This window comes from Schistocerca gregaria, chromosome 7 (assembly GCF_023897955.1).
Source record: "Schistocerca gregaria isolate iqSchGreg1 chromosome 7, iqSchGreg1.2, whole genome shotgun sequence".
Lineage (NCBI taxonomy): Eukaryota > Metazoa > Arthropoda > Insecta > Orthoptera > Acrididae > Schistocerca > Schistocerca gregaria.
Window position 1 is genome coordinate 86,293,972 of NC_064926.1, and position 18,168 is coordinate 86,312,139.

Here is an 18,168-nt window from a genome sequence, read left to right on the forward strand (position 1 = left end):
GTATGTTAGCTAATGGCAGACATGAGTTGATGTGACTCGGGGCTTATCTATGACTACTACACCATGGAAATTATTTGCACCTTCTGCTCATCAGTAGTGCTCTTTGCATAAGGCCTTTGTAGCTAGTTAGTTATTTACTTAGTTTCACCTTCCATGGATCATTTTACACAATAAATCGTAATAATGTGGAACACGTCCTATATGCTATATGTATTTAGTTCGATATACTATGTATTTAGATCATGAGCAGCCAGTAAGTGGTTACTGCATTCTGAGTGTAGCGATTTCCTTGTTTGGTTCTGCACCCCTGAAGTGCCTTGTATGAATGAATAAAAAAAAAATGTGAATGCCAAAACTCTTCAATTCTTGTAATAGAAACTGCAGCTAGCAGCAATAAATAAATGGATAGTGAATGGTGAAAAGCTGCTGGAAACCACTCATCAAGTGGAAAGGTTGATCTTGTTTAATTACCTGACGTTGCTGGAGATGGAAAGACCCCGCAAATAACTTACATTTGCACCCAAAATTATTTATCATTTTTCAGAAGCTGTTGTGGCGGAAAGTGTGGTGGTGATCAAGAAGCTGCTCCAAACGGGGCAGCCTGGTGAACACAGAGATATCATTGTGCAAATGGCGAAACTTGTGGATTACATCAGTGTTCCACAGGCTCGTGCTTCAATCCTATGGCTGTTGGGAGAGTACTCAGAAAGAGTACCTCGTATAGCACCAGACGTCCTAAGAAAAATGGCTAAAACATTCATCACTGAGGTATGTAATTAGTATAGTAGAAATGAACTACACAAATCTAGTTGTTTTTGTGTATTGAAATTTATCCTAGAATACTGTTTTTATGTTGAGTGGGGATGGAGGAGGGGAATATTGACACTTATGCTACAAGAATATCTACTTGCACACATGCACATGCAGAATACTTTCAGCCCATTACAGTTTATAGATGCAAACTTGCATGCTTCTAGCACGTAAAAGACACACATTTTGTTGATACAAACAGATCTTTGTCTGCCCTCATCCTCCTTGCAACTGGTAGATTCCTCTTGACCTGGAGTGTGGTTGACCTGCCATTCACAAACAATTGCCATTTCCTCCTTGAGGAAGGTACTAATACCAGGTGGTTATAATAAAACTTTCTCTATTTAACACATTATAACATGGAAACTAATTACTGTACGAGAACCAAACTTGGTAGCATTAACATCAAGGGCTTGAGGAAGAGGTATAATGCAGAATCAATGCAATTGAAACACTTTTAATGTGCTACAACGGTACATCATACATTACATACCTGTTCCATTACTGCTACAAAAGGGGCCAATATGGCACCCATCAGTGTCCAGAAGAGTCTGAAAGCGCAGGATTGCATTTTGCACATCAGAACAAAGCATGTCCATAGTTATGCCGACTACCTCTCTTGATATGCAGTGCTTCATATCAGCACATGTGTGAGATTTTCCTGGGTGAACACTGTCCTTCAGGTAGTCCTACAACCGGCCAAGCATTTGGAAACAATTGGCCGATAATTCGATCATTTCCAGATGTGTTTTCTGAGAAGCTATTGAGTTTTTTTCTCTCCTGTAGAGCGGGTATAACATGCTGACTAAACATATCACAGTAATGCTGGCCAGTCACACTGCACGTCTTCGGTCCTTGAGTGCCAACCTGTTTAAAAAAGAAGCTGTGAAGCCACACCATACAGTGACGCATTCACCATACAGAGGAACTTCTTGCACCGTGGCTGGAAGTGTAGATCCCCACACCCCACAATTCTGTTTGTTCACCTCACCTGTCAGAGAAAAATGAGCTTCGCCTGTCCATAGGATGGTCCAGGGCCAGCCCTCATCAAGTTCAATCCTTGTTCAGGCTGCTGTAAGATATTGATCTTTCATGGATACCATTTGAGAATGGTTTCAAGCACCTTCCGTACAGTGGAACATGGGATGTTCAACTGTCGTGACACGTCACACACACTGCCTGACAATCGGGAATTGCGCGCAGTGCTGTCTGCCATAGCAACGACGATTTCATCAGCCAGTCATCGGCCTTTTCCCGGAGTTGATTTGAACTTCATCATCATGCTCTGTACAGCAGGTGGTGAAAGAGGACCCTTCCATAATACTTTCAGCTGGCGATATTCTCAAAGTGCAGCTGCAGCATTAGTGTTGTTTAGATAATAGAGCTTTGCCTATAATGCCCTGCTCCTTTTGTCCAAGCTAATGTTGACATGTCAACAAGTGAACTGCGACTGGTCAGATGTGAGATGAATCACAATGACTGATCACAGCATCTGGTGGCTGTGGTTGGAACTGGATGGTGATGCTGTGATGCATGGAAATCATGCACCCCATACTCTGTACATTAACACTGCCAAGATTGGTACTGATATGGTAATTAGCTTCCGTGTTACAATGTGTTAAATAGGAAAAGTTTAATCATAACCACCCAGTACTTCCAAAATCAATGCAGAGTTTTTTCTGCTCTTCAATGTGTGTATCAACAGTACTTTGACTTTCACCTCATAAGGATAAGTGCTGACCATCCATTTGATCTCCTTGTAATTTTACAGTTTTCTCAAGTGCATTTTCCTTTTATATACCTCTCTTTGAGACTAAGCTGTGTTTGGCGTAGTGTGGATATCAGAAATGCCAGTCATATGAAAGCCCTCTCTTTCTTTTTCTCTCTCTAAAAATAACTGGAAAAGTAATTGGATAATTTCATATTGGGTAGAAATCACAATGAAATCCACATCTGTACAAGTATATATCAATTTTAAGTGTGTGGTAGAAATTATTTTTAATTTTACGATGCGCATGAGATGATGAGCAGACTTGACTCCTACACTAAGGTTTGTGGTTGTTGCACCATATTGGGCTAAAAGATAGGAAGGGTTAGAGAAAATGTTAAATGGTCTGGACACCATCTTAGCTAAGATTATGAGTCAGATAAACAAGTACTAGGCAAGAGTGATGAAGAGCTATGAAACAAAAAACTTTGGCAAGGCAGTAGTAAAAATAATTGTAGTCTTGTATCAAGAATGGATGAAGCAAGGGAGATATCATAAGTAGATTGGTGCATATGAAGAAAGATTTCCTTTGTGAAAGGGAATTACTGTTGCCAAATATGGATACAGAACTGTCTGGAGCATGACATTATATGGAAATGTAGGGATGACCGTGACAAAACTGGGGAAGAAGGAATTGTAAGCATTGGAAATGTGCTACTATAGAAGAATATTAAAAATTTAGTTAACAGAAATGAGAAAGAATAGATGAGGAAAGAAGTCAACAAAACAACTTTAGCAGGAAAAGGGGCAGATTAGTGAGATTCTGCTGTAGCATCCAGGAATAGTATAATCTACGTGAGCGGAAATATTATGACCAGCAGCTTGATAGTGTCTTGATCCACCTTTGGAATGCAATAAAGCAGCAATTCTGCATGGCATGTTTTTCGTAAGGCCTTGGTAGATTTCTGGAGGCATGTGGCACCAGCTATCCACAGGTCACACAAGTCCCATTAATTATGAACGAGTGGCTGGGGTCAGAAAGTTGGCTACTGATAGCATCCCATGATTCTGGCCGTGTGACAGGGACAGTTATCATGGTGGAAAATGGCATCACCATTAATGAAGACATCAAACATGGGGGTAAGCAGGTGGCCCACAATAATGTTCGTGTAGTCCATGGCTGTCACAGTGCCCTTGATGCCTGCCATAGGTCCCTTGGAAGCTTAGGTAAATATCCCCCATTGCAATAATACTTCTGTCAGCCTGACTCGGTGATGCAGTGCATGTTTTGAGCAGCAATTCACCTGAATTAAGGTGTATCCAAATGCGGTTATCAACTTTGTTTAACAAGAATTGAGGTTCACTTGATCAGGTGATGTGTGTTCATATATCTGTGGTCCAATCTCAATGACCCCGTGTCCACTGCAATAGCAATTGGTGATATTGTTGGGTCAACAAGGGAACATGTAGGGGTCGTGTGCTGATTAGCTCCATGTGCAATAACATGTGCCAAATGATGTGCTCTGAAACACTGCTGCCTGTGCCCATATTGTATTCTGTCATCAGACCTGCCACATGTCACCACCTATCCTGTGTTACAGAGAAGGTGAGCATCTGATTTTCGCTTTGGGTGATGAGCTATGTACATTTCACCTACTTGTGGTTTCACTTTCCTTCAAGCAAGAGAAGAATTACTTATCACAGTATCAGTGATTATGTGTATCTGAGGTGAAAATTCATCATTTAAACCAAGATATAGACAAGAGCCTGGATATCTTGCTTTTTGTGAGCAGTTACCCACCATTGATCTATCCAAGTATGGTGCTTGGCCCGATTTAAGTTCTCCTTGTCAATCAGTGTTCCCTTGTACATTCCAAACACTTGCATACCTACTGATCATCATCATCATCATTTAGAATGTATTTGTGTAAATTATTATGTAATTGGAGTTTCATGAAAGAAAATGTTGTTTGTGACAAATATGTGACGATGAAACAGATAATATTGCTTGATATTCCTGAGTTGGATGTGTGTTAATGTAACATAATGGAGACATAAAGAAAAAGAAATAAAATTAAGTCTAGAGAATGCTTTCACTATCAGGAAAAAACTAATGGTGGTGTAATTACCAGTGACACTTGAGACGCCAGTGTATAACAGGAGAAGCGCAACATTTCATTTGTGGGTAATACAGTGGGGACATGTTCCGGGTTATGACCGTCTTGTTTCTTACATATACAGCTATATTTTCTTGCATTCAATAATAGTGGTAATAATTTTCTTCAACATAAAATCATCTCATATCATCCATTAAAAAAAAATAATTTTTCAGGCCATTTTATTATCCTGAGTTCATAAAATAACAACATGGAAGCTTTTGGCTGTACAATAAATTATGTAGAAATGCTAAATTAATATAGTTCTGAGATTAAAATACATTTTGTATTTGCTAATATAGGATACTTTTAATCATGTTTACTAGTTTTTGTGATATTTTTGATCATGTTCACTATTTTTCTGATATTCCAATCATACTAAATTCATTGCAGATGAATAAATTTCATACTTCATAATATGAAATTGAATTGTTTCAACAGAAAAGAAAAGAAGCAGTTCATTTGTGAATTTAGTACTTGTTTATAGGTTCTATGAATATAATAATTTATTTTGCATGAAATTTTAGTTAAAATTTGTGTAAGCTTGGCCTTTAATTAGGTAGTAGGAAGGGCTGTAACACATGTTAGGAGAGAAATGTTTGTTTTTGTGAACAATTTATGGTTTTGTCTTGAGTAATAATTTATAATTTCAATTTTAGGAGAACATAGTAAAACTTCAGATCCTGAATCTGGCTGTCAAGCTGTACCTCACTAATCCAAAACAGACTCGGCTGTTATTACAATACGTTCTGAGCTTAGCGAGGTATGACCAAAACTATGACATCAGGGATCGTGCAAGATTCTTGCGTCAGCTGGTTTTCCCTGGCAACGGAACGGAGCAGACTCGCTTATCAAAGCACGCAAAGAAAATATTTCTTGCAACTAAACCTGCTCCTGTTCTTGAATCTCGTTTCAAAGGTGAGTGTCGTCAGAAGAGTCATAAGAACTATGCATTGAATTTCCAAAATACAGATAGGAAATTTGTGTCATTGAGTACAATTTAGATTAGTAAACATTTATCTTATTCCTGAAGAATCAAGTCACCCAAGATCACTAGCAATTATTATTATTATTTCTCTTTCCTGTCTCAGACGTTATGTCTGGTTAAAAATGGAAAGTGACGTGGACCTTGATCTAGCATGACTTCCTTTTAACTGTATGGTATATGTTACATTGCATTTAGGAACTTTCGGGTAATTGAACATGTATCAATAATTCCTTACCCATGAACCATGGACCTTGCCGTTGGTGGGGAGGCTTGCGTGCCTCAGAGATACAGATGGCCGTACCGTAGGTGCAACCACAACGGAGGGGTATCTGTTGAGAGGCCAGACAAACATGTGGTTCCTGAAGAGGGGCAGCAGCCTTTTCAGTAGTTGCAGGGGCAACAGTCTGGATGATTGACTGATCTGGCCTTGCAACATTAACCAAAACGGCCTAGCTGTGCTGGTACTGCGAACGGCTGAAAGCAAGGGGAAACTACAGCCGTAATTTATCCCGAGGACATGCAGCTTTACTGTATGATTAAATGATGATGACGTCCTCTTGGGTAAAACATTCCGGAGGTAAAATAGTCCCCCATTCGGATCTCCGGGCGGGGACTACTCAGGAGGACGTCGTTATCAGGAGAAAGAAAACTGGCATTCTACGGATCGGAGCGTGGAATGTCAGATCCCTTAATCGGGCAGGTAGGTTAGAAAATTTAAAAAGGGAAATGGATAGGTTAAAGTTAGATATAGTGGGAATTAGTGAAGTTCGGTGGCAGGAGGAACAAGACTTTTGGTCAGGTGAATACAGGGTTATAAATACAAAATCAAATAGGGGTAATGGAGGAGTAGGTTTAATAATGAATAGGAAAATAGGAATGCGGGTAAGCTACTACAAACAGCATAGTGAACGCATTATTGTGGCCAAGATAGACACAAAGCCCATGCCTACGACAGTAGTACAAGTTTATATGCCAACTAGCTCTGCAGATGATGAAGAAATTGATGAAATGTATGATGAGATAAAAGAAATTATTCAGGTAGTGAAGGGAGACGAAAATTTAATAGTCATGGGTGACTGGAATTCGTCAGTAGGACAAGGGAGAGAAGGAAACATAGTAGGTGATTATGGATTGGGGCTAAGAAATGAAAGAGGAAGCCGTCTGGTAGAATTTTGCACAGAGCATAACTTAATCATAGCTAACACTTGGTTCAAGAATCACAAAAGAAGGTTGTATACATGGAAGAATCCTGGAGATACTACAAGGTATCAGATAGATTATATAATGGTAAGACAGAGATTTAGGAATCAGGTTTTAAATTGTAGGCCATTTCCAGGGGCAGATGTGGATTCTGACCACAATCTATTGGTTATGACCTGTAGGTTAAATCTGAAGAAACTGCAAAAAGGTGGGAATTTAAGGACATGGGACCTGGATAAGCTGAAAGAACCAGAGGTTGTACAGAGTTTCAAGGAGAGCATAAGGGAATAATTGGCAGCAATGGGGGAAAGAAACACAGTTGAAGAAGAATGGGTAGCTCTGAGGGATGAAGTAGTGAAGGCAGCAGAGGATAAAGTAGGTAAAAAGACGAGGGTTGCTAGAAATCCTTGGGTAACAGAAGAAATATTGAATTTAATTGATGAAAGGAGAAAATATAAAAATGCAGTAAATGAAGCAGGCAAAAATGAATACAAACATCTAAACAATGAGATCGACAGGAAGTGCAAAATGGCTAAGCAGGGATGGCTAGAGGACAAATGTAAGGATGTAGAGGCTTATCTCACTAGGGGTAAGATAGATACTGCCTACAGGAAAATTAAAGAGACCTTTGGAGAGAAGAGAACCACGTGTATGAATATGAAGAGCTCAGATGGCAATCCAGTTCTAAGCAAAGAAGGGAAGGCAGAAAGGTGGAAGGAGTATATAGAAGGTTTATACAAGGGCGATGTACTTGAGGACAATATTATGGAAATGGAAGAGGATGTAGATGAAGACGAAATGGGAGGTAAGATACTGCGTGAAGAGTTTGACAGAGCACTGAAAGACCTGAGTCGAAACCAGGCCCCCGGAGTAGACAACATTCCATTAGAACTACTGACGGCCTTGGGAGAGCCAGTCATGACAAAACTCTACCAGCTGGTGAGCAAGATGTATGAGACAGGCGAAATACCCTCAGACTTCAAGAAGAATATAATAATTCCAATCCCAAAGAAAGCAGGTGCTGACAGATGTGAAAATTACCGAACTATTAGTTTAATAAGTCACAGCTGCAAAATACTAACCCGAATTCTTTACAGACGAATGGAAAAACTGGTAGATGCGGACCTCGGGGAGGATCAGTTTGGATTCCGTCGAAATGTTGGAACACGTGAGGCAATACTGACCTTACGACTTATCTTAGAAGAAAGATTAAGAAAAGGCAAACCTACGTTTCTAGCATTTGTAGACTGAGAGAAAGTTTTTGACATTGTTGACTGGAATACTCTTTTTAAAATTCTAAAGGTGGCAGGGGTAAAATACAGGGAGCGAAAGGCTATTTACAATTTGTACAGAAACCAGATGGCAGTCATAAGAGTCGAGGGGCATGAAAGGGAAGCAGTGGTTGGGAAAGGAGTGAGACAGGGTTGTAGCCTCTCCCCGATGTTATTCAATCTGTATATTGAGCAAGCAGTAAAGGAAACAAAAGAAAAATTCGGAGTAGGTATTAAAATTCATGGAGAAGAAATAAAAACTTTGAGGTTCGCCGATGACATTGTAATTCTGTCACAGACAGCAAAGGACTTGGAAGAGCAGTTGAACGGAATGGACAGTGTCTTGAAAGGAGGATATAAGATGAACATCAACAAAAGCAAAACGAGGATAATGGAATGTGGTCAAATTAAATCGGGTGATGCTGAGGGAATTAGATTAGGAAATGAGACACTCAAAGTAGTAAAGGAGTTTTGCTATTTAGGAAATAAAATAACTGGTGATGGTCGAAGTAGAGAGGATATAAAATGTAGACTGGCAATGGCAAGGAAAGCGTTTCTCAAGAAGAGAAATTTGTTAACATCGAATATAGATTTATGTATCAGGAAGTCGTTTATGAAAGTATTTGTTTGGAGTGTAGCCATGTATGGAAGTGAAACATGGGCGATAACTAGTTTGGACAAGAAGAGAATAGAAGCTTTCGAAATGTGGTGCTACAGAAGAATGCTGAAGATTAGATGGGTAGATCACGTAACTAATGAGGAGGTATTGAATAGGATTGGGGAGAAGAGAGGTTTGTGGCACAACTTGACTAGAAGAAGGGATCGGTTGGTAGGACATGTTTTGAGGCATCAAGGGATCACAAATTTAGCATTGGAGGGCAGCGTGGAGGGTAAAAATCGTAGAGGGAGACCAAGAGATGAATACACTAAGCAGATTCAGAAGGATGTAGGTTGCAGTAGGTACTGGGAGATGAAGCAGCTTGCACAGGATAGAGTAGCATGGAGAGCTGCATCAAACCAGTCTCAGGACTGAAGACAACAACAACAACAACAACATCAATAATTTGAGATTTCTGTAGTTGTATATATATGTTTGGATGTAGCTGTATTTCGTTGATGTACTGGTGGATACTGTGTGGTATGACTCCTGTAGTTGACAGTATAATTGGTACAATGTCAACTTTATCCTGATGCCACATGTCCTTGACTTCCTCAGCCAGTTGGATGTATTTTTCAATTTTTTCTCCTGTTTTCTTCTGTATATTTGTTTTGTTGGGTTTGGATATTTCAATTAGTTGTGTTGATTTCTTTTTTTTATTGGTGAGTATGATGTCAGGTTTGTTACGTGGTGTTGTTTTATCTGTTATAATGGTTCTGTTCCAGTATAATTTTTATTCATCATTCTCCAGTACATTTTGTGGTGCATACTTGTATGTGAGAATGTGTTGTTTTATTAGTTTATGTTGTATGGCAAGCTGTTGATGTATTATTTTTGCTACATTGTCATGTCTTCTGGGGTATTCTGTATTTGCTAGTATTGTACATCCGCTTGTGATGTGGTCCACTGTTTCTATTTGTTGTTTGCAAAGTCTGCATTTTTCTGTTGTGGTATGGGGATCTTTAATAATATGCTTGCTGTAATATCTGGTGTTTATTGTTTGATCCTGTATTGCAATCATGAATCCTTCCATCTCACTGTACATATTGCCTTTTCTTAGCCATGTGTTGGATGCATCTTGATCGATGTGTGGCTGTGTTAGGTGATACGGGTGCTTACCATGTAGTGTTTTCTTTTTCCAATTTACTTTCTTCGTACCTGTTGATGTTATGTGATCTAAAGGGTTGTAGAAGTGCTTATGAAATTGCAATGGTGTAGCCGATGTATTTATATGAGTGATTGCTTTGTGTATTTTGCTAATTTCTGCTCGTTCTATAAAGAATTTTCTTAAATCGTCTACCTGTCCATAATGTAGGTTTTTTATGTCTATAAATCCCCTTCCTCCTTCCTTTCTGCTTAATGTGAATCTTTCTGTTGCTGAATGTATGTGATGTATTCTATATTTGTGGCATTGTGACCGTGTAAGTGTATTGAGTGCTTCTAGGTCTGTGTTACTCCATTTCACTACTCCAAATGAGTAGGTCAATAATGATATATCATAAGTATTTATAGTTTTTGTCTTGTTTCTTGCTGTCAATTCTGTTTTCAGTATTTTTGTTAGTCTTTGTCTATATTTTTCTTTTAGTTCTTCTTTAATATTTTTATTATCTATTCCTATTTTTTGCCTATCCTAGATATTTATAGGCATCTGTTTTTTCCATCGCTTCTATGCAGTCGCTGTGGTTATCCAATATGTAATCTTCTTGTTTAATGTGTTTTCCCTTGACTATGCTATTTTTCTTTCATTTGTCTGTTCCAAAAACCATGTTTATATCATTGCTGAATACGTCTGTTATCTTTAGTAATTGGTTGAGTTGTTGATTTGTTGTTGCCAGTAGTTTTAGATCATCCATGTATAGCAAATGTGTGATTTCGAGTGGGTATGTTCCAGTAATATTATAGCTAGCCATAATTTGTATTATTTAGCATGTTGGATAGTGGGTTCAGAGCAAGGCAGAACCAGAAAGGACTTGATGAGTCTCCTTGGTATATTCCATGCTTAATCTGTATTGGCTGTGATGTGATATTATCTGAATTTGTTTGGATATTAAGTGTGGTTTTTCAATTTTTCATTACTATGTTTAGGAACTGTATTAATTTAGGATCTACTCTGTATATTTCCATATCTGTAGTAACATGTGTGGGGTACACTATCAAAAGCTTTTTGGTAGTCAATGTATGCGTAGTGCAGCGACCTTTGTTTAGTTTTAGCTTAATATGTCACCTCTGTATCTATTATCAGTTGCTCTTTACATCCTCGTGCTCCTTTGCAGCAGCCTTTTTGTTCTTCATTTATAATTTTGTTCTATGTTGTATGTGTCATTAATTTCTGTGTGATGACTGAAGTTAATATTTTGTAGATTGTTGGTAGGCATGCTATGGGGCGATATTTTGCTGGGTTTGCTGTGTCTGCTTGATCTTTAGGCTTCAGATAAGTTATTCCTTGTGTAAGTTTGTCAGGGACTGTGTATGGGTCTGCAATGCAATTGTTCAATAATTTATCCAAAAACAAAGTTGATGTGACTTGCCAAACGAAAGTGCTGGCAGGTCGATGGATACACAAACATACACACAAAATTCAAGCTTTCGCAACCAACGGTTGCTTCTTCAGGAAAGAGGGAAGGAGAGGGAAAGGCGAAAGAATGTGGGTTTTAAGGGAGAGGTTAAGGAGTCATTCCAATCCCGGGAGCGGAAAGACTTACCTTAAGGGGAAAAAAGGACAGGTATACACTCTCTCGCGCCATCACACACACACACATCCATCCGCACATACACAGACAAATAATTTAGTTAGATGTGAATGTGTTGAGGTGAACTTTTTTTAGCCAGAGATTTGCTATTTTATCAATCCCAGGGGTTTTCCAGTTGTGCGTAGAATTAATTGCTCGGGTGACTTCATGTTGCAAAATTATCACTTCAGGCATTTGTGTTATCATCTTGTATGAGTCTGTTTCTGCTTGTATCCACCATGAATGTCTGTTATGTTGTACCGGGTTTGACCATATGTTGCTCCATAAGTGTTCCATGTCTGTTATGTTTGGTGGATTGTCTATTTTAATGTGTGTGTTATCTATTGTCTGGTAAAATTTCTTTTGGTTTGTGTTGAATGTTTGGTTTTGTTTCCTTCTATTTTCACTTTTTTTGTATCTTCTAAGTCGTTTGGCCAATGCTTGTAATTTCTGCTTCTTTTCATCTAATTGCTCTGTTGCTTCTTGTGAGATTTTGCCTAACCTATTTTGTTTTTTGTCTGATATTTCATTTCTTATAAATTGTGTTAGCTGTCCGATGTCTTTTCTCAGTTTTTCTATTGTGATCTGTAGCCTGTGTTGTCATGCTGGTTTTGTGGGTTTCTTCTGTGTGTTGGTTGGTTCTGATCTCTGCCTAGTGCGTATATTTAGTGTAGTGAGTGCTCCTACATAAACCAGTAGTTGTAATTCTTCCATAGTTGCATTTTCATTTATTTTGTTGTGTATGATTGTGTTGATAGTTGTTATTGTTGTTTCGACTTGTGGGTTATTTGGTGGTCTATGCAAGAATGGTCTAATGTCACTATTTGTGTCTTTGTATTCTATATTTGTCAACAGAATTTTTTCTTCTATATCTAACATGTGTGTCACTTAATGTTCTGTTTGCGCTTGTTCTGGTGGCTATCTTAAGCTTTCGTTTTCCTCTGATTGTTTAATTGACGCGTGTTGTTCTTTGTATGTTTGCTCTGGGATGTTTTGAGTCCATTACTATATTTTCTTCTTCTTCTGATTGCACATTATTTTGTTCCAGTATTTGTTGTACATGTTGTTTGATGTTTTCTAATTCTGACTGGGGTATCCTGTTATTTTTGATTATTACACGAATCTGATCAGCTAGTCGTTGTTCTGTTAAGAATTTTAATTCTGGGTATCTGGTAATAAATGTTTTGTATACTTGTGATCTGTATCCAGTTGTGTTGGTTCCTAAGTTTGTTGCTTCGTAATAACAGAACATGAGGTGTCGGTTAACTTCATCTGACCGTCTCATCCTATGTCTTTGTTTTCCTTCTAGAGTGGTTGCAGGGTGCATATCCTGCAAAACACCTCTATTTGGATTTAAATCATTTTCCGTGTGGCTAGCAGTGTCGTTACCATTGTGGATCAAGCTTCGTCCCCGACCATGACAGCGCTTGTCCGAGGCTTCATTACTTCTGTCCTGAACCAACTAATCACACTAAAAATGGGGTTAGCCCTATTAGTTGTTTGTTCTTTTTGTCGTCTTTTACGACTGACAGAACATACTCGAGGCCTATTCTTTTCGCGAGCCTCCACGGGGATTATTATTATTATTATTATTATTATTATTATTATTATTATCATTATCATTATTATTATTATGACTGGTTTCAACACATCTATGCTGTTATCATCAGATCTTGTCACAATACGGAATGTTACATAGTGATGGTGCGTCAAATAAAATGTGGCAGGGAATATCAGCATGCGACAAATAGAGTAATACCCAATTAAAACATACAACATGTTGTGCTGATGTACAAACATACAGTAATTGCTTGATGCCACAATGATGTCGAGTGAGTAGTATATGCTGGGACATTAGCACATGTTGTATGTTTTGATTGTGTGCTACTTTATTTGTGACATGCTGATGGTCCCTGTCACGTGATGTTTGCTACAGTGTCACTATGTGACTTTCAGTACAATCATTCACAACTAATAATCTTACAAGATCTGATGATAACAACATAGATCTGTCAAAACTGGTCATACTAATAAAAAGAATTGCTAGTGGTGTTGGCTAACATGATTTTTCAAGAATAATATAACTTTCATATCACCCCCAAATTGACGCAATGTCACACATAACACTGATTAGCCATAACATGTGACCACTGAGCTACTTTTGATATAAACCTATCCAGGCAACAACAGCATCACCTGGAATTTGATCAAGGTCAAATCTTAATGGCCTGGAGGCTTGGCAGGAGCATGACGTGTCGGTATTTGAGGAATGCTGTTATGAGTGTTTCCGACATGTGCCAAAGCCAAGGTGAAAACACATTCGGACATTGTGGGGTTGGGCAACCACCTCTCATTACAGGTTTTGGACATCGTAGGCTGGGCAGGCTGGTAAAAAAACAGGACAGGCTGCGAACTGTGGCAGACCTAACATCAGTCTTTTAAGCGAGGTAGATTACAAATGTGTCCAGAAACACAGTGCAAAAACACTCCTAATGGTGGGCCTCCACAGCCAGTGACTGATGCATGTGAAAGTACTAACACTACAACTGAAATGGGCACGTGACCACCGGCACTGGATGTAGGCGCAGTGGCAGAGCATTACGTGGTCTGATGAATCTCGATACATTCTTCATCATGCTGATGGGAGCACGCGAATCTGTTGTCTTCCAGTGGAACGTCTCCATGGCATGTGTACTTTGGCATTCACACACACACACACACACACACACACACACACACACACACACAAAAGCACTGTCTCCAGCTGTTGTGGCCAGAAACCCATTTTACCCCATTTTACAATATGTGCCTGTTGACCATAATATGTTCTGGTAGTGGGTAACATGGAAGTCACTGTGGTTCTGTTCTTCTTTCAGCTGCTCTTTTAAATATATGGCGCTCAGGCCTTCCACCAAATTATGTTGTAAATCTCACATTATTTCTTTGATATAGCTACTTGACATTGTCAGGCACTGGTTATTGCTGTGAAGTAGCATCTGCCAGTGCGCACCCTGTGATTGTCTTCTTATTGTGGCTTTGTTAGAAAGTTGTGTGTCTGTGATCAGATTGCTTCCAGATTGTTGATTTGTAGTTTGTCCAGACCTGCTGTTGGGAGCTGAGCTGTGGCCTTCCATGCACGTGCCAGGTCACCAGTTCTGCTGAAAAGCATGGTGGGCAGCCAAAACTAAATTGGTAGCTAAGTGTATCTTCCAATATGTTGCAGTATGTCATAGGAAATTCCCTATATGCTACCGTTAAATTCTCTTCAAAGCTCTCTAGGCTGCTGTTCTCTCAAATCATCATGAACAAAATCAAGGATTCGAGGCACACTGATTTAATCCAAGTATTCCTTGACCTTTCAAACTGAATACCACTTTCAAATTTATTAACATCGATTTCAGAACTAGTGTTTGCAGGATTGGTATAGGCAAACCTGTCCTGCAGCCTATTTTTTCGTCAAAAACAATTATGAGAATGATGCCTAAAAGGTGCTCTAGATGTGTAAATAGGTAAGTCTTCCTTCCAGCTTTACCCTATTGCCACATGGTACACACGTATTTCACCGCGCATCATTAGCCAGGATGGTGTTATTCTCCTGTGGACTACCAAATTTGTGTGTGGGCCACTTCATAGTTCATGCATGAAGTTTGTGCTTGATTTGGCCACTAGAGGCCACCTGATCTGCTTGTATGACAATAGTTGAGTGTGCAGCCTGCTAGCTGCACCCTCCGTTAGAACAAATGACCATACAGGCCAGAGTGTGAGGTTCTGCCATCCACTTGTGTGTTATCTGTTGTATGTGCTTTGTTTCTCATGTTGATTACAGTATTTGACTCCCCTTATTCCATCTCAGTCATTGGTCCTTTGAGTTAATTTCCATGGAGGCAATGCTTAAATATCTTCTCGTGTAATAGCAGGCAATGACAGTTAGTATTTCCAACTTAACAACTATGTTGGCACAACATGCACGACTGCCAGCAACATACCCACCACCATTCCCTGTGTAGAATGATGCAGAATAAGACTGGGGTGTTTACAAAAAATGCCTGCGACAACATTTCCAGACCTAAACATATGCAAGACTCTCTTTGTTGTGGATCTCACCTTGTGTGTATCAGTTTTTGTGTCAGTTGTTGTCAGCTTGCCCCTTCAAGACTTTCTTTTGATCAGACGTCAGAGTTACTTTCTACCTCTCGCTGTAAACATACTCATGTTATTGCTGCTCATGTTAAGTTTTACCACTGCCAAAAGCAGCCAAAACACTGTACAGGACGTAGGCACTAGAACTGCATGGACTTAGTCATTGTTGTAATTTTGTGACAAATGTTGATAAGGAATCCTATGCAGATCACATGGTTCAAGATACAGTCATGCATCTTGTTCCTGATAGGAAAGTTTAAGAGTGAGTTCTACAGTGTGAAAATAGTATGCTTATGGAAGTATTATACATAGCTTAGTCATTTGAAGTTTTACAGACTGCAAGTAGCCAGACAGAAGCCTGGTCTGAAATTGCAGGGATCAGTTCCTCTCATCCTGCCCGGCCATCAATCAGTTCCCAAGGGAGTGGAGAAGCTGTTGCAGCAGATCAACAGATGTTTCAGCATCATACAGGCAATCGCCATTCATGGTAACAACAGTCTGTGACACAACAGCAACAGCCTTATGCTCTGCTGCCATCGTGCCCATACTGTTTTATTGAACACGAGTGGATCGTGTGCCCCAATAGCTGGGCAACTTGTAATAGGTGCCATAAAAAGGGACACATTGCTTCTGTGTGTAACTCTCGTCTGAACCTGAGAGGCGATAAAATGAATATGGATGTGAACAGTGTGTCAACAGTGATAGTGTCTCCAAGTTAGTTATACATTGAAGTGTGTGTGTTTAACAAACATTGGGAATGCAGGTGGACATTTGTGCTGCAGCAATATTAGTGAATTCTCAACTTTATGAATGTGGGTTCTCTCCCTCTGGCTTCAGTGTCACAGAGGGTGGTGAGTTATAACAAACAACAGATTACCATTCTTGAACAGTTCTGCACTTCTAATTTACAAGGCTGGATTTTGTTCATTGAAATTCCTAGTTGTGGACAATGCTTACACTGAATATCTGTTTAGTTTTGGTGCTTTTAAACTATTTTGCTTCTCCATTGTTGACAAAGTACATTTGGTTTCAGATCAAGTTCCATATCAACAGTTACATGCTCTGTCCCAAATTTTCCTCTGTATTTTCTCCAGGACTAGGTTGTGCAACAGAATTTCGGGCTCATATTATGATGAAACAGTCTGCTCGCCTCCATTTTTTCTGGGCCTGCCCAGCACTAGTAAGTTTGCAGGGTCAAGTAAAGGCAGAATTAGATTGTCTTCAATCTCTTGATGTTATTTGACATACTTCTTTCCATGAATGGTCAGTGCCACTGCTGACAGTAAAAAAATCTACACGTAAATAATGCCTTTGTGGTGGTTTAAAAAAATCAGTTAATGCACTGTCAATAATTTATACCATTCCCTTACCACACCCTGATAAGTTGTTAGCAGAATTATTAGGGGTCATTAGTTTTCAAAGATTGACTTAGCAGATGCATATTTATTGCTGTCACGAGTTATCAATACATTATTTGGGATTTATCATTACCAGTGTTTGCCTTTCAGTGTGGCAAGTGCACCACCTATTTTTCAGTGCCTTTTAAAGCAACTTATTGCCTATGTTTCCAGACTGCATGAACTGTTTGGATGACATCATAGTGTCTGGTGCCTCCACAGAGGAACATTTGCAGAACCTTCATGCTCTATTTTCTGTTTTACAGTCCGCAGAGTTAAAGTGCAATCTGGACAAGATACAGTTTTTTTAACCACTTATTATTTATTTGGGTTTTGAAGTGTCACATGCTGGGATTAAACCATTGCACCGGCATATTGATGCCATTGCTGCATTGCCACATCCCACACCTTTCGAGGAATTACAAGAGTTTTTAGGCAAAATTCGTACTGGACGCTGCTACTGTGCCACAACCACTCCATGCATTATTACGTAAAAAAAGTTCGTTTCAAATGGTCCCCAGCTTGTGAAGGGGCAATCAAGTTATTGAAATCTAAGCTGCAGTTGGTCCCTTGTTTGGTTAATTTTGAGGTATGCCAGCACTTTGTGTTAGCCACAACGCATCTTAGTTAAGCCTTTGCCCCATACTTGCTCATAAGTATGCATATGAATCAGAGTGCTCTATTGAATATGCCTCTCAAACTTTAAATTCAGTGCTTCAGTGTTATTCTCAGATAGAGAAAGAACCTCTAGCAATTGTGTATTCTCAAAAAAAAGGTTCACATTACTCTATATTGGTCCAAGTTTCACCGGATCACAACTACTGATGTCTCATTTTACCCATTTGGAATCCTTGCCAGGCAAAGCCACTCATCTCTTACAGCAATGGGCTCTTTCGGTGTCACAATGCAGCTATGAGATACATTTTCAACCTATGGGCCAACATGCAGATGCTGACATCTTATCATGTTTGCCGATTTGTCTGGACCCAGAGTTTGAGGAGGAGGAATTACTTGGGTTTCATGTGGACATGGAAGATCAAAATGTTGTTGATGGTTTTCCTACTACTAGCACTAAAATTGTCATTGCATTTCTCTTGTGCAACACAGCCGG

General features: G+C 39.3%; 1 protein-coding gene across 1 annotated transcript in view; it reads left to right on the plus strand.

Moving 5' to 3' along the window:
* The window catches only part of LOC126281547 (AP-3 complex subunit beta-2), a 223,057-nt gene that overhangs the window by 121,791 nt on the left and 83,098 nt on the right, over positions 1 to 18,168 (plus strand). Inside the window, exons 11-12 of the mRNA XM_049980608.1 lie at positions 545 to 768; positions 5,334 to 5,592. Coding sequence (XP_049836565.1) covers positions 545 to 768; positions 5,334 to 5,592 — 483 coding nt within the window. The remainder of the gene's footprint in view (positions 1 to 544; positions 769 to 5,333; positions 5,593 to 18,168) is intronic.